General features: G+C 40.1%; 1 protein-coding gene across 5 annotated transcripts in view; it reads right to left on the bottom strand.

Moving 5' to 3' along the window:
* Positions 1-22,276, bottom strand: part of ebf3a (EBF transcription factor 3a) — a 142,935-nt gene extending 120,659 nt beyond the window's left edge. For 3 of the 5 annotated variants that reach the window (XM_080205611.1, XM_080205616.1, XM_080205614.1), the window contains exons 1-6: positions 13,313-13,974; positions 12,871-13,027; positions 12,437-12,500; positions 11,429-11,484; positions 8,720-8,793; positions 7,037-7,105 (exon numbers count right to left, since the gene is read on the bottom strand). In XM_080205611.1, coding sequence (XP_080061737.1) covers positions 7,037-7,105; positions 8,720-8,793; positions 11,429-11,484; positions 12,437-12,500; positions 12,871-13,027; positions 13,313-13,446 — 554 coding nt within the window. In that variant the 5' untranslated portion in view covers positions 13,447-13,974. Of the gene's footprint in view, positions 1-7,036; positions 7,106-8,719; positions 8,794-11,428; positions 11,485-12,436; positions 12,501-12,870; positions 13,028-13,312; positions 13,975-15,083; positions 15,242-18,586; positions 18,609-22,158 lie in introns of those variants that run through there. The other 2 variants (XM_080205612.1, XM_080205613.1) reach the window with 2 other exon arrangements.
* Between the last annotated feature and the right edge of the window lie 299 nt (positions 22,277-22,575).

Here is a 22,575-nt window from a genome sequence, read left to right as displayed (position 1 = left end):
GCAGAATGATTTACAATATGTGAAACATGGCATGTCCTTTGGAGCCGCAAAGCTTGTTTTGCGTGAAGATAGAATTGACTTACTCTGTAGCTCAGGCCCCACTTTTAAATAAAAATTTTCGTAAAATTAATCGATACCATGAAGTTTTAAGGGAATAGCATAATGAAACCATATCTCATTCTTTCTTTATTATCCCCCCTTTATCCCTTCTCTTACCTCTTCCAGATGGATAAAAATAACGGTTAAAGCTCCATTCAAGAACAAACTGATAATGTAATTTGGATGAAAGTAAATAGCTACCCGGCTGAGACATACGCACCACAGAAGGGCTACACAAACTTGTAGAGGAAATCCTAATCAAATTTGGGTTGGCAAAGTGCATTCCTTACAATCCACACAATACCAAAACCAATTCAATTTTACTGGTTGTTATTCACAAAGAATGGGCACCCGCGTCTGCCCATTGTGCATTAATAGCCCTACTCCAACTGTTAGGGCCTTTTGTCGCCTGCCTAAATTGAGCCTTCTGTGCGGTCACAAGTCCTGCGAGCATGGCTAGGGTGAATGTGCAGAGCACCAGCAGTGCATTCAATACTAAAAAAGGGGAGTGTTCGTCTTGTATACACAATCGAATAAAGTTCTTTTACTGCACATATGTCACAGTCAGATGAACCAAGTCTGAATCCAGAGATTTTCTGTTCAATAACTCCTTTTTTAGCAGCAGATTAATTGTTGCTTACATTTCACTTTAAAACTTGTGCCCCTTCTCAAGTAAACTTTTGTTAGGAGGAGACGAGATTTCTTAAATAAAAATGTCTGTGCAAGCAGCGTTTTGGGGCTGGGGGTTAACTCTGCACGCGGTAATTTTTAGTTTGTCTTTATTATTGAACCCTGAGACTTTTCAGTCAGTCCAGTGCTGGTAACTGACACCCCAGCCCCCACTGCTTTGTTTCTATCAAAATAGCCTCTTTCAGCTAAAGCAGGGAGAGCTGTCTCGGCAAATGAACTGCTCTTTCTCACCAGATGTGTAACCGTGTTTCGTCTTTCACTAGCGACAAGCTGGAGCCAGCTTCTTCCGTTAGCTGGGCCCATGCTACATGTCTTACAACAACACAAATGTAAGGCCTTTCCTTTGCACATATGTTCAACTCATTTCCCAATGAAGTTACTATCCGAGAAACACAACATGGTCCCTAGCAAACTAGCCAGCTGTTATGCATTACTGTATTTACCATTATAAGTAAAAGATAACAGTTGATTTTAGTTAGTGTATGTTTATAGTAATTTATAATCAAACCTCATTAAAATACTGCTATATTAAAGTCACTTGTTTAGTAAACATCTTTCCTCTGGCCTGGCTGAATTTGGCAGCGGGACATAAAACTTGACAAGACAGATCATTCGTAAGAATGACTGTTTCGCTGAGTGTCATTAACAAGGTTGATAACACATTAACTTTAATAGAAGTATTTTTGGGTGCAGAGAGTTAGCCATGTAAATAAAACAAAATTCTGAATTATAGTTTCAAAGACACAATTTGGGCAACCTATGTTTTTTTTGTAAATAAAATTTTATGTTAAAGTCCACATCCATTACTTGTTAACTGGTAGTTCCACTGAAACAAGTGCTTTTTATTTTCTCTTCGGTGTAATCTGTGGAAGTTCTGCCAAGTCCAGGTTAAGCTCCCTGAGATTTCACTTCCTGTAGTCCTATCTGTCAATCACCTTCTGGCTTCTGCAGTGGAAACCCCCTTTACTAAAGCTAGGAATTTCCATCTGCAAGTCACAATATACCCCCTCCCCCAACACCCATTCCAATCCCTGTATTCTTATGAGTGATTAAAGATTTGTGGAAGGAAATGAATATACTATTACATCATTTTTGGCTAAAGCCCAAACATCTTGAATCACAGATTCAGACTTTATAAACTTTGTTACTAATACTTTGTTCAAACAACTCTATTTCCACTTTCATGGTTTATTTTCTCTTAAGGCTATAGAAAGGAATCTTGTTCATTTGCTGATAAAATCACCAATTTCTATAACATGGAATAATAGTACTCTGATTTTGGCAGATTTTTCCATAAACTAGCAATTTATCAAAAGACATCCAAACAAAATTACAGGCTGTGGCGGTATCTCTCTTTTTCACCTGATAAGACAGAAACAGAAGCATGAAATGGTCTCTATCAGGTTACTTCACTTTGTATAGTTTTTGACAGCTTGGCTTGTCTCTCCTTCCCTTCCCGCTAGTCTCATTCTCCCCCACATATGCTACTCTCACTATCTCTTTGTATGTAAGTAGCCTCCTTTTGCTTCAATTTTACTCTCTCGTTTTCTCTGTAAGCTCCTTCCTCTCTCTACAATCTCCCCCCGTCAGCTCTACACACCCCCAACCCAACAATGCCCCCCCATTCCCCCCCCTCCCTTCCCCCAGCAAAACACTGTCTCTGTTTCTTGACATTACACCACAGTCTTTGGTCACTGAGATATATTTAGTTTTGAAGACTGAATGAGCACAGCACTTCTCCCATTTTTTTTTGTTTTTTCTCTATATTACAAGATATGTGAGACGGTCATAAATAATGCAGAAATGTTCACACCTGTGTACTTGTATGGAGACTGCACTTGTAGTTTCTCCTGACCTGAAATGTATTTTCTACTGCCAAGCTCATTAATCAGAAATATACCGCAGCCTTGAAATCTGTGCAGAAACACTAGTAGAAGGGTAGAAACAACAGTTTATGCAGAGGACTTGCAGTTTATTTGGTACAAGGTACACCTTGGAAAGTGAAATCAAAGCACAACAAAAAGCTGAGAAAATATCTGCCCTATGTTATAACGTTGTAATGCTAATGTACACGAGAAAGTGAGGAGGAAAACTTAACACTAAACTGTGCTGCTCTAATTACATTATGCAGATGTAATGACAACATGCCATTCAAAGAAGGTTTCTATATAATCTCTAAACATACAGTGGAAACCACCAACAATCACAGCTTTGCATTAATTGTCCAAACACTGTAGCATACTAAGTGGTAGATAACAAAACAATGTTTAATTTAAAATTATTAAAATTTTAAAACCCTGCTTGTCAGTCCCAAGCCCAGCCAAAACATAAATGGCATTCAAGAAGACAATGAATTAAATTTTGTTTAATGTCCCTTTCCAGAGATTCTAATTTACATTGCATTTTTAACAAAACCGTTGACCTTATAAATGCTGGCATTTGTACAGCTTCAACAGAGTAGGGTTTAATCATGCTTTTCCAAAGCCATGAGGGAAAATGTTTTAACTGGTGGTTGGATATGGACTAGGAGCAAAAACACTGGGATTGGTCAAATGTTTATTCTCATTGCTTCCGAAAACAGCCTGACAAGAAGATGTAAAGGTCTAGGGAATAACCCATCACTGTTCCTAGGGTCTAGTAATAATCATACATAATCGTTTGGAAATATAGCTAATAAGAAATATAATGAATGTTAAGCAAAATCGGCATTAGGCACAAATTACATGATATTAATAGTTGAACAGGTGCAGAAAGGCGCTTTAAATGAGGTAAATGAATAAAATGTCCCAGAGCACAACTGTGTGCACTGACAAAAAGTCAATCACATGAATTATTCAACAACTGAAGCTGCCAGCAAAGGTCAGCTTTCTTTGACCTTTGTGACAGGAAGTGAAAGGAAGCAACGTTGACTAAGAAAACTAAAATCAGTCTTCAACTACTATACGACTATAACTTCAAAACTAAAAAAACCCTGACATTACAGCCACGGCCAAATTAAAACTTTTCCTTCTAGTCCGCATATATTAGTTTCCTTAAAAAAGTATTATTTGAAAAATGAAACTTGGCCTTTCTCAACAACTACACGATAAATGATTGAAACAAACTCGGCATGATTTGAAAATCACGAATTTACATTGTTTCAGAGGCATTAAGGAACATAATGTTTTCTACATAAATTCAAAGGTCAATGAAAATATTTTAGAAACCAGCAAGCTTGAAATGCAGTAACAGCTGTTAAACCTGACTAAACTTTTCACTAAACTAAAGCCATTCCAATCGCTCCAAGAGAGAGAAAATGGGATAAACAGATGTCTGGCTGCTGTACAGGAAAATAGGACACACTTGGAATGATAAGTCTCCTGAACTGTACAGAAATGCCAGCTCTACAGGGGATGCCAGTTACTACAAGTAAAGATGCCAACTTGCTATTTGACTGCACGGGTGCCACTGGGAACATTCTGCTGTGTGTGCTATCCGTAATGTATCGTGAACCCATTTAATGTATCCCAGCACAGCTACCACAGCTCTCACCAGCGCGTTGCTGTGCTGTGTTGTGATTGTAATATAATCCTGCCTCCTCTTGTCTTCCTCAACAATCAGTCTTTTCAATTTTCAACAGTTGGACATAGCATCCATCTACATTGAACCCACACAGGGAAGGAAAAGGCAAGAGGATGTACCTTTCCAGGAACTTCCGCAGTTAGCAATAAAATACACTATGCTAGCACGGAAGAATTATTTTAGCCCAGATTATGGTTTTAATTTAAACAGTTTTTGCAGCATCCTGTAATCATTTAAAGCCATCAAAATGTATGGGTGAAACAGGATTTATCTGTTTCGATTCATGAGATATAGACAATGGGTGTTCTGAATAAAGAACATCTGCTTTTTGTTTTCACCGAAAACATTATTTTATTATGAAAGTGATATTTTCATCCTGCCCAACAAAGCAAATATATCCTTTCCCCACCCCTTTCACTACCTCCACCATCACCCCCTCCCTCCCTCCCCAACCATCCCACAACCCCCTGCCCACCATTCCACCCGCCCTCCCCCTGAATACATGCAGGTCAGAAGACTTTCCTTTAAACAGTTTATTTGCAGTAAGCTGCTATGTTATTTTTTTTCACCTAACGATGGACAATGGCTTTGATTTACGGAACACTGCTTGGACTTGAGCTGGAACAAATGTGTGGTCATAGATCTCAATTCAAGATTGAATTATTGGTTCATATCCTGAGGACAAGTATGCCTTATCTGTTCAGAACCTGCTAAATGTGTCCGAGGGCAAAAAGGAACTGGTAGAGCGTGCTCCCTGTGATTCCTTTTAGAACCAACTAGCCAAGTGATGAGATTGCTCACCGGGGGACTCTAAGCCATACAACAAAATAGGGGGGAAAAAAACTGCAAATGCAGGTTCTCACTTTAACTTTGTTTTAATATGTTGAAAGGCACGCTGCACCAATACGTTTTCCATCTGGATCTAAATGTTTATGCTCTATCTGCAACATTTTTCTAATATATATCAAGACTATAAACTTTTCCACCTTTCTTACTAACCAAATTTGCATCTGGCAAGAGTTTTAGAATTCCAACTAGACTCCCCCAGCTTTCCGCCAGTTCTTGGTATATAGTGCAACATCAAGCTCATTAGAATTCGTACATTTGCAACCCTTTTGTATACTTCAAGTAAATTTAGAAACAAGCACCAGATTTCTCATAAATAATTTAGTTTCTGGCATTTGCACCAGTTATTACTGTAAACTGCACAACAGTAATTCTTAAAACTCATTAATAGGGTTTCCTATAATTTTCTAAGCCAATTAAACACAACTGTTTTATAAAGAACCATAAGATGCTGTGAAATAGATTCAGTAGCCATGCATATTTTTCTATTGAGTGTCTATAAATTTTGCAATTATTTGTTTTCATATATTTCAAATTAAAATGTTCTCATTATGTTCCTGAAGAAGCCCTGCAAATGCCTTCAAACCAAATTATAATATCATATTATTATTATGATTTATTGTATAATTTTTAATTCACTGCATTAGGATTGCTATTTCACCTTTCCCTATAATGGACCTGTTTTTACCACATAAATCATATTGCAGGTTAGAATCCCATCACTATTGATAACACAATAAATGTACATTATTAATGTGTCTTTAAATTACATCATATCTGCTCAGTACATATGCTCAATAGCCACTGTAATGAAACACCATACTAACCCAAGTCATAAAATGCAAAATATTTTTTATAACTTTCAGCCAGACAAATGCAATGAAGAATGCTGATATTAATGAGGAATACTAAGAGAAAATATGCATTGCATTTATTTTCAATAATCGCTTAATAGACTAAGAAATGTTACTTGTACTATTATTGCATTCTTTATGGAGAAATTCTACTTTTGAGTCCATAAGGACAAAAACACTAAAGACAAATATAATTGTATTGATTTTTCAACACCAAGTTCCTCAAACTGTTGAACCTGTCTTCAATTGCCTGACACAATCCCAGAGTGATGGCAACAACTGGTCTGCCCTATTTGATTACTAATAAGAAAGATGTCCCCTCTGTCAGATAGCTAACATTCTCCACTAAGCAAACAGCTATTCCAGCTAATCAAACATTGGCATTGCTCTCTACTGGTGGTGCATATTTCGTCAGGCTTAACTTAGGGTCTTTTCCTGGTTTAATGTTCAGACACTGAAACCAAAGTTCATGATCAGAAGAAATCTCAGTAATGAAAGTGGCTGAAACTCTACCTTCGTTCAAAACGCATGAAAGATTTGACTTTAGAAGCAAGTTATCATACCTATACTTTGCAGTAACTTTTAAAATGTGACAGCACATATTTTGCACAAATTAAATACCAGAAGCCTTTTAGCAACATGTATTTCTTTCTAAAAGGGGGTGATACGTAGCTAAACATTAAACCAATGACAACTAAAAGTAACATAAAATACTAAGTTACTCAGATTAGAGCACATAAGTGCATTTAAAGCCAAAAGCTCTCTGGGCATAAAATACTCTTCACAGTGAGCATGGTGGCAGATGAAACTGCTTCCCTTGACAACTCACAAGCAATTACTGAATCCCCACAGAGTGAGCCACCAGGTTTCCAAGTCAACCCACCTGTGCATGATAATGCAAAAGGACAACAAATGGAACAACTGCAGAATGAGCTGAATGCAAAACTGAGGGTAATGGGCATCAAAGAATAAAAATATTTTCGTACCTGTCAATAATGACGGGGTCTGAGGGAGTTTCATTTCTGTTGCCGCAACTTTTTTTGTCACAACACCGGCTACAAATAAGATAAGCAATAAATTGTCAAAAGTACTTTTCGAAATAAATAATCATTTTCCTTCCCCATCCCCACCCCCCACCCATCACCACTTTTAACCTCAATATTATCAATGACCAGTGCACAAAAACCATAATAGCAATGTTAAAAGATTGGAAAACAACATGTTATGGTGTCTCTTTTTTGCATTGATCTCAGAAAAGAAAGAGGCAGGAGGCTTGGGAATAAGTTTTCACAGCTTCCGCTTTTGTTTACCTCTAATTGTCAAGCTGTTATTTCTGGAGAAGATGCAAGATGCCACCTTCAACCAATATTTCTGTGGGGCATTTATTAATTGGAACCATAACAGTCTGTATGCCCCTTATTTGTGATTGTTAAAAAAATTGCTAAATATGTTTCAGTAATGTAATTGAAATTAGAATATGGCAAATATAATACATGATTATATCTTTAAAAATCATAGTTGTATAATGGTTACATGTCTAAATTGGCTAAATTAACACCATATGGTAGGCAAAGTATATAAAGCCTTTTAAATCTGACAGCTAAAGTGATTAAAGAAAGTCTACAGTCTTCCACTTACAGCTTAAATCACATCTGTGCTCTCTTCTATGTTAATTGCAATACATGCAGTGGTGGATAATAAAGAAATTTCACTTTATTGGTTGTAATTTATATTTATTACCTAGTGTGGGGAAAACTATGCTTTTGTATATTAGCACTGTTACAGTACGTTTTAAGTGAAATGACATTAAGCAATAAGTATAATAACTAGGAATAGTATGCCCCTTAGAGTATGATACCTGCTACTGTAGCTTGAAATTCCTGGCTGCACTTCCTGATCAGCTCTGTTCTAACAAGCAACTATATTTCACATTCAATACATACAAAATCAATGGTGCATTTTTATTTCCCTTGTAGGTGAAACTCTTATGGCAGTTAGGAAAAACAGGTGGGAAATTGCTCTTCTGACACAAATCCTGGTGATGTGCATGCTATCTAACAACAGTACGAACAATGCCTCACTGCTCTAGAGAAAAGGTTAACTGACAGTATCAAAATCAATTCTCACATACATGAGCTCAATAAGTACAAAGAGTTTCTTTTTTATCAATAACAGGTTATGGTTTATCTGTGGTTCGACATAGTAAAGAACAGGGAAGTAAAACGACTGAATGATCTCTGACTCCGATAATAGCACTTACAGATGCATCAACTAATTATAACCTGATTTTATTGTTTTTTTTTCTTGAAGTACTTTCGAGTTGCATGGGTAATATATTAATCAGGTGCAGCTAATATCAAGATCCAAGTAGTTATCAGGAGTTCCAATGTTGGTGATAAAGAATTCCTTAAGCGTAACTTCCACCTTTAACTTCCTTGCGTTAAAGTGGGTGGAGAAATCTTGCTTTATTTCGGTGCCAAAGAAACAATGTTTTCCGCCGTTGGTATGGGATGGATTAATTATAATTTCCTATATTAAATTTACAGTTGTTACGCCGCCTGCACCGTTACTGCAGTTTTGCCGTTTTCAGGCCTGGGCGCTGAATAGCGAATAACTGTTGTGTAACTTTTCACATTGAGAACAGCCCACTCGCAATATAAGTGGCTTACCTGCACATTATTTCGTGTGTAAGTAGGACTCTGCACATTTCGGGGTTTTTGTCCTGTCCTTCGTATACTATCGGCTGAAGCAATCGTCAGAGAAAAGAAAATACAACAATCAGCCATTGAACACTGAAAAGTTGCCATCAGCAATGACTATAAATGTCGCTAACACCTGCTTATGCACAAACATTAGTCTTTTTTAAAAAGAAGTGAAGCTTGTTTCCCCATCATTCTCAATGACACTTTCCCGGTTATCCCCGTCACAACAACAAACTTGTACATAGGAAGAATAGAAGGCCCCGAAAGTGAGCGGCCCAGTCATTCTGAAGCCCCCGGTCACGTTAATATTAGGCAGAGTTTGCCCTGAAGTAAGGGTAAGTGTGGCTGTTATTCCCAGGTATTAATGACATGTCATGTTATATTCTGATTATGTATTTTATGAAAGGGGAGGGGGGAAACGAGGATACAGTTGGGTGTCACCTCGACATAAAGGCTAATTGGTAAATAATATCACATTTGCCTCGCTTCAGCCCCCATTGTTATTTGGGATGTTATTATTTTATGGCGATTGGGGCAAAGTGTGTGCCTTTTGCTGCCCCTCGAACGGGGGAAAAAAAACTGCGGATAGTTTTTTTTTGAGACTTAACTCATGGAGCGAATCTGGTGTTTATTTTTCAATTACACACAATGATTTTTTTTCTAAAAAGACAGTCTGGGAGTACGGTTGAGTAATTATTGAGCATTCGCTCTAACAGCATCCAGATGGTGGGAGCTCTAGGTGTATTCGCCTTCTCCTCGCTCGCCTTTCAGCGACTCTTCCCCCCACGAGTAGTGAGCACAAACGCACCACGCTTCTTTTTTTTTACAACTCAGTTGAGCGCATCGGATCCCCAGCTCAAAAGGCGGCCTGCTCCCTTATTATTCCGCTAACGAGATTCACTTTCCCCGCATTGGAAAGAACGCACCGCTCAAATAAGGTTGCCTCTTTTCTATCTGCAGCCACCAGAACGCACCGCCACCTAAAGTTGGAGAAGGCAGCGTGCTTCTCCTCACCACCGCCCCCGCCCCCCCACCACCACCTTTTCCTTTCAATCTTTCACCCCAACCCCAATGCAACTATCGGTTCGTATTTTTCCCCTGCTCCCCGCAAAACAAATTCGGAATCAATAAATGAGTTGTCTGCGCCTTTGATCAGTTACAGGGCTATTTCCCATCAATCATATGAGGAGATTAACGCTTTTGCAAAGCCTCATTTGCGGTATTAAAATAGGAGGTTGTGTGGCTAAATGAGCAGTTATCTTTTAAAATAAGATCACAATCCTTCAAAAATCAAGCCACTCGCGGGCAACGTATACACCCTTTTAATTAGTCTACGGCGATCCCGACAAACACACACACACGCGCGCGAATGTGTAGATAAACTGGGGATAAAACCACCCTGTCAACTTCTGAAAGCACTGGAGAACGTTAAAGGGATTTTTTGACCTATTGAAATAAATGTTGCAAAGGGGGTGGGGGGGAGGGTGGATGGTGCACTAGGGGGAATGCTCATGATAGCTGTCAATCGCTTGTCAGATTGAAGTCTTTAATTTAAAAAAAATCATTTGTGGGTCACCTCATGGTTTGTGTGTGTGTGTGTGTGCAAAAATAAAATCTACCGACACTGTTGAGAAACTGTCTTTCTCTTTAAAATTCGAGAAATGCTTATATGACCAGAACCTTGATTTGCACGTTTGAATTCTGAGGAAGAAATCTGATTTCGTGAGGTGAGATGTGGACCACGTATCCTAAGCACGTTATGCATCAGAATCCATTTGACCCCCAAAAAAGTGCCATAATCGAGCGGGAATAACGGTTTGCTGCGGGGAGGAGGGCACTCACTCGTTCGAGCAATTCTTTGAACGTTGCTCTTTATTCGTCTTATTTACAGAGCCTAAAAATTACAGTGTCAGGGCAGAGAGAGAAAAAAAAGGTATATTGTGGAGATGGTGAAATATTTGAGGACTTTCAAGTAAAAGTGTGAACGCACCGACTCCCGTGGCTAATTACTGTGCAGCACTTTTGATCAACCGCGCTTATCATCTTTGAAGTTGCAGAAGACAAGCTAAATAATTTAATAAGCAACTGCCTGTAATTATGTTATTTACAAGGTATGACAGATAGATGATAAAGAAATACAGCTGATCTCAGGGAATGGACTGCCTCATGACCCCTGGAGCAACCCTCTCAAAGCTGCACTTCTGGGGGCAGTGGCAAAAGTGAACCTGAATTATGGAGACTGGGCTGAGAGGTGAATTGGAACTAAAGTGGGGAGTGGTGGGGAGGGGAGGGGGGGGGGAGTACGCTGGCTTTTCACCTGACCGCACTTAAACTCCGCAGACAAATGGGGGAAGCCAACTGCCAGTTCACCGAGTTTTACAGAAGGGAAGGTTAAAAAAAATCAGATCACGCCTTACTTTCACCAAGTGCCAACTTGACGCCAAAGAATTTTGAGGCATGCACGTCGGGTCAAATTTAGCTAAACACACACATGAAAATGTGTTTTATTTCAGCTTAAACCATTCATTTCAAATACTTCAACTTGCAAAAAAAAGTGTTGCTTCCCTAACAACATGTGAAACTGCATAATATTGGGCCCCGAGGGGAAAGGGGATAAGCGGGTGTAAACTTTATAACGCAAAAATTAAAGTTTTTTTGTGTGTGTGACAGTCTCACCTGTTTGGTCATAGAATCGATGAGCCTGACATATAGATCCTGTTCTGTCCGCACCCCTAGAAATAAAGTAGTATCAAATTTAACGGTACTTAAAAAGGGAAACGCGTGTTATCAATGAAAGAACCGTATCAACACCTAACTCATTCAAACATAGAAAGACAAGTTTGCGCACTATATCGCTGTGCTAAAGGAGACTGCTAATTTGGCAAAATATGGAAACTGATGTCCTTGTAATGAACGCAATAAAATGAGCAGATAGGCGATAAAACATGAATAAGATGTTCGTCAGAGAAATAAAAACTGTATCCCAAGAAATTCACAATTTTTTTGACATTTATTGTAAATTTTATGTTTAGTTGAAATGTGTAATTTGTGGGGCAGTGGAGCGTGGAGCGCTGCTCTTTAACTGTGTGTGTGTGTGGGGGGGGGGGGGTGGGAGATGTTTGTCTCGTACTTATTTTCTTTTCTCTTCCACAATACTCAAAGGGGATTGTCACAGATATCCTTAACATTTTGATTATGACATTCAAATTTGGACTCCACGGTCAATTGTGGGCGAAGTAAAGCCAAGATTTAATTCTTTGGCTCTGATTTTATTTTAACTTCAAGCATTTGTTTCGCAGGCTGTTTCAATACAGTGCTCCCCCAGCCCCCCACACCCCCCAACCCCCGCCCCCCAGATTACTGTGCAGCGGCACGGAAAGGGCATGCAATTAAAACACCTTAAAACTGAACGAGGATCCAGCTTGAAGGTGTGTGGCGGGGGGCGGGGGGCGGGGGGGACCTCATGTTCACTTCCAAAGCCAATTGCCCGATGAAGCAGGAGACGCGACGTTGAAATACTTTGTTTTTTAAGTTTCTTTTTGCACTTAAATGTTGGCCAGGTAGGACATCAAAGTTACATAAACAGTGATTAATATCTACACCACATGACTCGCATGCGAACTCCATTAAAATACACACACAGCAAGCAACACAGCTCTTCTGGGTCAATTCAATTCTACTTACCATTGCTGTAGAGCAACTGAAGTTTGTAGTGTATTCCATTGTTGGTTTTTTCATTATTTGGCTCCTAAAATCAACCATTATAAATGAGTAATTATATCGTTCATTCTAATCCATAGTTTATTTTGCATGTCTTGTTTTAATACATTTGTTTATAATGAACTGCTTCCCATGTCAGTATCTGACTTGCTAAGTATGCGGCGAGTTCATGGATTATATCAATAGGAAACATTTTGCTTTTAGGCTTTTGCAATGAAATAATATTTACATATAATGTCATAAATAGGCGGCTATTTTTTTTCCTCAGCAGCCGAGAGCTGTTAGAACAAGCAGAACTACACGTGGTTTGGGCGCCTCTTGAGTACCGTTATGCTTGTTAGTAATTGTGCACTTATAAAAAAAAGGAGAGAAAATTATTTCTACCGTAAGCAACTTACTTTCTCTTTCTCCACAAAGTCTACATAAGCTGTCCTCTCGATCTCGACCGGCTGCCCCTGCCTGTCGTAGAGGGCCAGGACGAAGTGGAAAAAATTGGATTTTCTGAGGTTTGAGGGCGGCTGCTTTTCAAAATGTGCCCGAGCCAGACCCACGCCGCTGCGGGGGGAAAAAAACAATAACAGTGTTATCGGGCCGAGAATTAGCTGCACTGGAGACAGAGAGCAACTGATGAAAAACATGGGAGATGGGAATCACATTTGGGAGACTGGAGATTTCTTGATTTGTCGCTTAGCAGTAATGTGATGTAATGGAAGCAAAAGTGGTGGGAGCGGAGGGAGAAGGGGGGTAATTGATAGAGTATTGAGGGGATTTGGTGATTTCGGGTCGATATAAGAAACATTAAAAAAAATCTCATGGAAGATAATATTTCATTATACATACCTCTGGGCGGCCGTGTTAGCATCCACTACCCCAGCAGTGTGCATCCATGATCGGACCGGATTCATCCCACTTCCTAGCGGTTCCTCTTTCATGGTCGTCCCACCTCTTGGTATATTTTCCTGAATTCCAAACATTAAAACAATTTTTGTTCTTTTTTTCTCTCGCAAAACCAGCTCCTGCACGGGTCGAGGGTGTAGGGAGATGTCAATTTTTTTTTCCCACAGCGAGTGAAAAGGGGGGGTTGGTGGTGGAAATAGATGAGAGATGACTTAGCTCGTTATGATTAGTAAGAGAAACAGCCGAGTTCAGACTTGCTTCCTCTTCAAGCTGTCCCGCATTCGACACGGCATAAACAATTTCAGGAGTAGTTCAGCGCTTAGTTGGATCGTGATCCGTTCTGGAGAAAAAGTACAACTAGCGGGAAATTTGGTTTAAGAGTGGAAAAAAAATGTTGTTTTGTTGATGTTGTTCTCTCAGTGTGGTGTCATCCTGTTAACAGCATCAAAGGTATTCTGCTTAGGACAGTGCTGAATCGACCACTTCTGACAAGGTTCTCCTGCTCCAAAAGACAAATAAACGAAAAATGATTACCATAGAGGTGTTCCTGGACACAGGAGAGGTTGATTAGGGCCTTTAGCGTCTCGGAGAATGGAGGGAAACATACAAACTCAGCCCTCTTTCCCCTAGGAATGGATCCTTTCCCCGGAGCCAAAACTCTAAACCCCCGGGACCAGCGCTGACAGATTCTGACGTTTAGGGGAGGAGATAGCGGCCATGTATGGAGTTCTTATTAGCATAGCCAATCGTACTGTTCCCAGCCTTGCGATTGACAGCTTCGACCTGAGTGCTTTGCTGAGCTGCCCTCCTTTTTTTCCCCTTTGCTCCCTGTGCATTCCCCCCCCCCCTTGCACAGAAATTGACAACCAATAAAATCAGATGCAGAAAAGTATTATTAACATAATGAATCCTTTAGGAAAAAAAATATACAAGCGCGCACGAGTTTGTCTGTCTTCAAACAGAAATGAAAAAGGATAAAGTTGTTGCCTTAAAACACAATCTGCAGGAAGCTGCTAGGGACATATGTGTGCAGCAAACAAAAAAAAACTTGCGGCTGAAGTTTGAATGAAAAGTTATAAAACAGTGCGTGGGAAACCTTTTTCTGGGGCCTTCGACCCGGTCTCCAGTTAGTCAGTGTAGGACAACTGTCGGAATATTTAAGGAAAGAATCTGATGCAGAACCCACCTGAAAAATGAATCACAATTCTGCTTTTTCGCGGAATTGGTGAAGGGGTGGGGAGGCTGTCTTTAACATTTATTTAAAACGATGCGTCCTTGTGAAACAATATACCTTCTTTATACAGTTTGGAGTTCAATGACTAAATTGCGTTCTTTCTTGTATCCATCAGGTCGCGTTATCAGTTAAGGTTAAAAAGATCTGGGGACGGCCACTGAATCAATATCCACATTATAAGGTACATTTATTAGAAACAATATAAAAGGGGCGCGTTACGGGCGGTGTGTCAACACCAGGAGCAAGAAGAGTTGAAGTTAGATGCTTTGAACACATGCGATCACTAGGAATTCCTGAAGATTCCACATGTATTTCGAACTTGATTTTTTTTTGTTGACTAAAACTAGTCTTTCTGAGGTATTAGCTGGTGCCCAGAGGAAGGGACCCCAGGGACGGAGGCTGCCCTGTGATTTTTTTTGTGTGTGTGCTAAAGGTAAGAGCCCAGGCTGGAGGGAGAGTGAATCAGGGATAGTCACTTACCCAATGATCAGTTATTTCTCTTCGTCCGCATTAGCAGTTTCATCCTTATTTTGACAATTGTCACCGTACGTAACGCTAATATTTTAATTAATCGGTGAAAATCGAAGTCCGAATTGTGTTATCAGGGGACACCATAACACTTGAATTTCAATACTCCGCTGAGGGTGAGAAAGAAATGTGTTAGAGCAATCTATTTTCTGGTGTTGGGGGGTTAATGACTATTGCGACAGATAAGTGAATTATCAAAGCTGTTGCTATTCCGATTTCAAAATCCATTACATTGCTGGCGTCTAATTAAATACGTAAGTATAATAAAATCATATTTTATGGCGATTGAAAGTAATAAGATTAGTCTTCAGAAGCAATCATCACATATTAAGATGCCATATAGATCTCACAGAATCCTAATACTGTATTTTAAAATCAAAACGTGCAGGAAACATTATGCATAATAAATAAAAGGATCTCTGATTTGTAGGAAAGTGTTATATCGACAAGGAACGTCTGTATTATTAACAAATGTGTGCATTTTAAGCGAAAATTAAATATAAGTTACAGCTAAGTAAATCTTGATGCTATTTTTTCAAATGGAATATTTGAACATTTTGGGGGGCGCGTTTTAATTCTGCGATTCACTGATTTATACGTAAATGCTGTGGTAAATGTGTTAAGTGTAGCAAAGTAAACAAAATAGTTTATTTTAGCACTAACCAATCGAAGTGAATACTCTTATATAAATCATTGATATGTTTATATATATATTTAAGAAGGGTTTCCCTTCAAAATCTGTTAAACGTGCTTTGCTTCAAGTCACTTACAGTATTCTTATAGCAGATTACACGCGCCGAAGCGATTTAAATCTGATTACCAAATTATAGGGTTTTAGCCAAATCCTTTTAAAGCTGATACCGTTGACTATAAGACACAACCTGAAAAGTTCCACAAACCCGTCACAGAGGCTACATTCCTGCCGCAGCCAGAGAGTTTTAAAACGTATTTGACAACAAATGCAGCTGCCCCATTATTTTTTTTGAAGATATTAGGCGAAAATTAATGCAAATCTGTGTTCAGAAGCCATCTGGCCAGAATTGAGAAATCAGCTGTTCCTCACAACAGGGTTTGGGTTGAATATATTTCGCTCATTTTCTATTCTCATCTGGTCTGGGCGGCAAGTGCCCCAGACGATAGCGTGGAAAATACATCCAACCCCAAATTTACCGTTTTGACAAACTGTTTGCAACAACCCAAATTTAATCGAGGGAAAATGTGACGACTCTGTATTGACACAACAATTTACTGCTGCCATTTCTTGTAGGGGAAGGGTGGCATAAAAGCGGCTCAAACTTCATCGCCTCAATATAATCTGACTCCTGCGTTGAAACAAATGAGTTCCCCGTGTTTTGAAGGCGTTCTCAATTTTTTTTCCAGGTATCCTTTGTGTTAAGGGAGAATTCGGAGTGCACACCCTCGCCAATGTTTCCCACATTAGCTTTAAACCCCCAGCAATTTATCCCTCTCTGATACACACACACACACACACACGCTTTGCACACATTTACATCCGAAATGAATGGAGATTGTCGAACGTTCCACCCGCCCCCCCCCCCAAAAGTGAACCCCGCAAACACATTTCAATAATTCACTACAATGCGGTTACTACATTGATTCAGACAGATTTATGGGCTCTTTATTGTCAAATATTGTTGGAATTATCTAGTTGAAAATCATATTGGGGAGAGTGTGACAGTTGCGCTGTGAAATGCTGGGTGGTGGTGGGGCGGGGGGGGGGTGGGGTAACATTATCCGGATTTTTGTTTTAGTTTGGTGGGGGGGGGGTGGGAGGGTGAGCCATCTAGCAACCGCTGTTGGACAAAGAGAGAGGAGCCAGGAGCTTGCGGGATTGAATCCGATTTGCATGGTGCAGCCAAAGACCTCCCGAAGTAACGATTCCCCTTATTATGTGGAGTGTTCCTTTTGTAAATTTACGGTGAGGGTTGAATGATACACAGAATTTGCATATAAATAGCGACATCAAGCGATTCGCGTGCCACACACCAGCGGTCTCCCAGATGTCAAGCCAAAGTCAGTCAGATGGCCATTGCCCAGCCCCAAGTCCCCCCGCGCCAGCTGGTCCTCCACTCTCTGTCATACCAGAGCACACAGAGAAGGAACACAATCGCCAGCCAAACACACTGCTTTTCACCAAATCTCCAGCCTCGCCTTTAGCTTTAACCCTCAACCCTGTTTTACAAACGCTCTTGTTTCTTTTTGCATGGGCAAGCCTTTGTTCAGTCTACCTAAAGTCTAGTGGTTTGGGATGACCGCCTTTAACCACCAGCCCCCACCCCCCCCATTCCCTCCCCAAAATAAAAATAAGAAAATCGATGTCTCCTGAATAATCACAAACTGAGCTAATTGCTGCTGTTTACAAGTTCCACTCAACAATGTACTCTCTGGCGGTGTGTTCCTATTTTGTGTTTTTTATGTTTTAAAAAGGGGAATACTTAAATTGTACAACATCTTCGCCCGCTCAAGGCAATTTAGCGCACAAATCAAAGCAGTTTCCAAATATATATACATAAATATATTATCTATGTATCTATCTATATATATAAGCAACAAATTGTATAGCGCGCGTGTCAAACTTGCGATGAAGGATTACACAAAGGACTGGGGGTAGAAACTCGCTTGCCACGGTGCGAGGTGATAACGGGGAGGGAAGCGAACCAAGTCGAGTGCTAAGGGGCATCTCTGCAGTCAGTTCCCCGCACCGCGGATCACCCCCATTGTCTACCGAGTTTCGAAACCCTGTCAGGCTCTTCAAACTCATTTTCTAACTTACTTATAAACCACTAACTAACGCATACCACTTAAAATATCATTGTAACTTAAAACAAACCACTAACTAACAAGTGCCAACCCCTCCCAACTCCCGCGCACCCCTCAAATGGGCACAATAGTAACCATTCTGACAGTGCATTGATATTAAATGTCACACAAGTTAACTGATCGATTCAAATGTTTTGCTTTTTTTTAAAGATAGATTTTATGACAGAACTTTTCTTGAAAATAACGCACAATCATAAAATGAGTTTTGCCCACTATTATACTGCTACCGATTGGGAAATTTATTTGATTCTGGTCAATTAAAAACCGTAGTTAGCTGCTATAAACATGTTTTGTGTTTTTTCTTCGGGGGTGGTGGAAGGGGTTCCGGGGTGGGGGGTGTTCAGGAATATCCATTCCACTTAGAGCTTGGCAGAGATTTAGCGGAAAGCATGAATCCCTGAATTCACAGTGCAACCTGTAAGGTGCACATTTGACAAATAGCGCCGCCTCGGGAAGCTCAGAGAGTCGGGTTGTGGGATCAATCCGAACTCCTTCAGTCAGCTCACCAACATCACAACTGCTGAAAGCAGCCCCGCTGATCACCAGCAAGATTTCTCAAAGCAACTTTCTCCGAACGTCACTCCGAACTTAAAAATTATAAGCTTTACACCTACCAACTACCTCGCACTCCCACCTTCCCAGTGTCTGCTTTTCATGAGCTGCGACGCATAGAGGACTTTTTTGACATGTATAGCGCCCATTAGACAATGCAAATCGGTAACTTTTTTTTGGAGGGAGGGTTGACAGAGGGACATGGGTTGACCGCATTTCTGAAAGTTTTGTTTGGACTTCTTGTAGTATGGTGGGGGGGGTGGAGGGAGGAGGGTTCAAGATGCCGCGGCGTCTATAACAATCTTTGCATAATAGCAGTCCTTCAGAAACGCGTGATTTGTTTACAATATGGTATCCCCCCCCCCGCCCCCCAAACTCCACACATCAGCACTTTCTCTTGGCCAGATTAAAATACATGCAGCTCGTTTTGTGTTTAGAAACTGAAGGATGACAGAGGGTTTAGGGTAGACCCGGGAAAGCGGCTGGCGCTGCTGGAGTTTTGTTTGTCCCTTCGAGACATGCCGGTACCAAATGCAGTTTTCGTCCCAACAGTAAAAGTCCAAAGGTTGCCTGATGCGCCGGGACACCGTGTTCAGGGCCGAGTGAACTGTTCTCAACACCCGCTTTCCAAAACTGGTACCTGGAAATATTGGCTTGCGCTGGGAAACACAAGGAAGGCTCAAATAATCGCAAGCATCCCCCCTCCGCCCCCCCGCCCCACCGCCCCACCACCTTTTTTTAAATGCAAGTCTAAAAATACACGGGAAAGATGGGCAAATATCTCAAACTTGCACACATTTGGATAATGGGGCTTTTCTGGGGTGCATTCGGAAGCAATGCATCCAGGTTAATGCTATTTATATGCCGGCTGTTCTGGGATAAAGCTAATTTGTAAAAAATATCATACAACCACAAGGTTCAGCAATCTGTAACCCTCAGAATCCCAACTTTCTTCCCTCTTCCCTCTCGCTTTTTCCAGCCTCAGGAAGTTTGACTATAGAGCGCAAATCCCCCAATTCCCGAACCCAGGGTAAAAAAAGGACGGGGGCTGGAACTTGTGCGGGCAAAAATGAATCGATCGCATTGTTTAAAATATTGTAATGGGCTTTAATGAAACACACTTCGTTTTAATTAATTCTGATACTTTTTTGCAAGCGGTGGGACTTTGATGTCATATTTAATATGTTCAATCCAGATGTCGTACCCAGGGTGAGATGTTCGCTGATGGAGTGTGGAGCTTCGATTCAATGCACGGAGGGAAAATGTATAAAACTGCGTAGTGCTGACTGTTATATTCCAATTACAAAACACGGGCTTAAATCCGATTTTCTTTAAATCTCCATTATCTATATACACACACACAAATATATAAAACTTGCAAACGTCATTTACAATTATAATAAAGCAAGCAATTAGCAACATTCATTACTTTATCAATAACATAACTTTCAGCGCGTGTTTCCATAATGCTACTATACTTTTTTTTTATCAAAACCTTGCTTGCACTAACATAATTTTAGCCTGCTCTGAAGCGATCCCCTTAACACACTGTCGACTCTCATCGCCCATCTACTGTGGTACAAGATGCAGTCTAGCAGCGCGCAGGAGAAATGATTTACATTAAAATTTGGTGTATTTTCATACTAATAGAACTATTGATTGGAAAGCTGTTGCCAATTTACTTTTTTTGCAATGCCACGCCGCAATTTGCATTTATTCAACAGATCCTAATGAAGAAAGAAAGCTGGGCGGTTGTGGCTGCCGAAAGCATAGCTGGGGGGCAATGCGAGAACATAGATTCCTTCCAGACAATTAATATGCAGTTTGTCCCAATAAAGCACGGAGCGAAAATAAAATCAGACACTGCGGGCTGTTAAAGCTTAGTCAACGAGATTTCCAAATTTCTGGTCAGACGCGTGAACCACCCTAACGGGGAGAAATTTGTTAAACTTACAGAAGATGTTCCCGCACACTGGGATCTGCAAATATTGAACAATATCTAAATTATTCAGCACGCGAATTGACTTTTAGGAGACAGGGATAAAGTTTAATACAGTATCAGATTCGGGGAGATGTTTGCGTGTCAATAACTCGCAAGAGGTGACCACTGCAAGTCAGAACAAAGTTTGATTCAAATATACCTGTTTAACAAGATTCATCTGAAAAGGGGGAACAATATTTGTTGTGGGAAATTGCATGATTGAAACACATATTTAAATATGTTTAATCCGCATTTTAGCAGCTAATTTTTGCTTTTTACAGGAACACATTGTCTTTTATTTAGAATTAGTGTTCCAACACAGATGGTATCAGTGGATAATGAGATGTGCTAACTTTTTGCAATCAAAGATTGTTACGAACGGATTTGGACAGCGATCAAAAAATTGCAACCCTCGTACCGCGGTGACAGTGCGCCACCTAAAGCCACCTTGGCGTATAACCAGGATAACAACTTGTAAAGAGCTTAAAACTTAAACAATGCCTCTCTCATTTTGAAAATATCACACATATTTTACACTTTGTTAATCTTCTAAGGAACAGATTCTGACTAATTATAAATGCAGTTTCTTGGTGAGCGCCACCATTATTTCACGGATAAACAATCTGCAAGACCAAAAATAAAAATCGCATCCACAGATATATATATATATTTCAAATATGTGTACCGCGTACTCCATAACCAGAAGTGACCACTTTCTGATGATTGATTCATAGCAAGATAAAACACCACAATGTTAATGACTTCACCTCCAAACTGACTCCTAGGTGAATGAACGTACCTGAATTCCAGATCGTTGATGCTGGAGTTTTTTTCCCCCCGTTTTTAAAACATATAAAATTTTAACATCAATCTGGATTTGAGCTCGATGAACTCAGCTTCACATATTGTGCATTACTTGTGTTAGAAATGACCACCTTGAATAAATCAACAATACTCCTGACACATCGATCAATGTCTACTTGTTTTCTTTTACAGTTGATTCATGCCTGTTATAATAACACTTTAACATACTCCGTCCGTCGTTCATGTTGCTACCTACAGAATATGATATAGACTATAGTTTCAATCTTAAAGAGTCAACGACCGAATGCCTCCACTTAGAGAGGACACCTCTACTTCGATTTCTAAAAAATCAAATAAAACCGCTCGGTACACAACTTTTAATGGTTTGTGTGTGTGTGTGCGCGCCGTGTACCACATCATACAAATAATAAAGGGACGCAAAAGGAATAGTTTGAACTGCACAACGTGCCTGAAAGTGAATACAATCCGCATAATGATGTGGCAAAAAAATGTTATTAAATGAAACGCAAATGAAATGAAAGTTTCGAAGAAGTTGAACAATGTTATTTACAAATTTTTAATATGATACAGTTATGTATATATATGTACATACACTCCGTATTAATGTATGCAAGCGTGTAAATCCAAATGATCACATTAAAAGTAAATATTCAAAACCTAACATATAGATTGGGAGGTGGTAATATATTTGCGAATTAGCTGTGACCTTATAACAAATAATAGCAAAAGGGACATTAAAACACGGCATCAAGAGGAGAGCTAGAGAGAGCCTGTAACTGAGACTGTTATGGTATGCCAAGGTAGTGTGAAATCTAGAACATCGCTTACCTTTCCTTTTCATGGACAATTAGACACTAGACAGATTTTCCTTTTGAGCCAAAGTCGGAACTATTTGCCCGTCATGTTGTGTTTATTTGTGTGATCCTGGGCTACTTTGGTTACTTACAGGGAGAATCTTTGCAATTTCTGCCTGCAACTCAAATTGGGGGGGTCGCGTGGCCAGTGCCAAACTCGCTCGGGCGCAAGCGCTGTCTCTGTAGCTGCCCGAGGAGGCGGGACGTTTGGGGACATGCTTGGTGTCTTTGTCTGTGAAAATGTTCAGAGGAAGGTCGAGCAAATCTTAACATCAACCCTTAGATAAGTGGGGGTTCTGTAGAGTCTTAAGTCGCAGACATCTCTCCCCCACTCCCCCACCCCCACCACCACCTACCCCCCCGAAATAGCAGAGGCTTATTCAAAAGGAAA

This window comes from Carcharhinus amblyrhynchos, chromosome 17, assembly GCF_965287045.1.
Source record: "Carcharhinus amblyrhynchos chromosome 17, sCarAmb.v2.hapA, whole genome shotgun sequence".
NCBI lineage: Eukaryota > Metazoa > Chordata > Chondrichthyes > Carcharhiniformes > Carcharhinidae > Carcharhinus > Carcharhinus amblyrhynchos.
The sequence above is the reverse complement of the archived record's forward strand: the minus strand, read 5'-3'. Positions and strand labels throughout refer to the sequence as shown.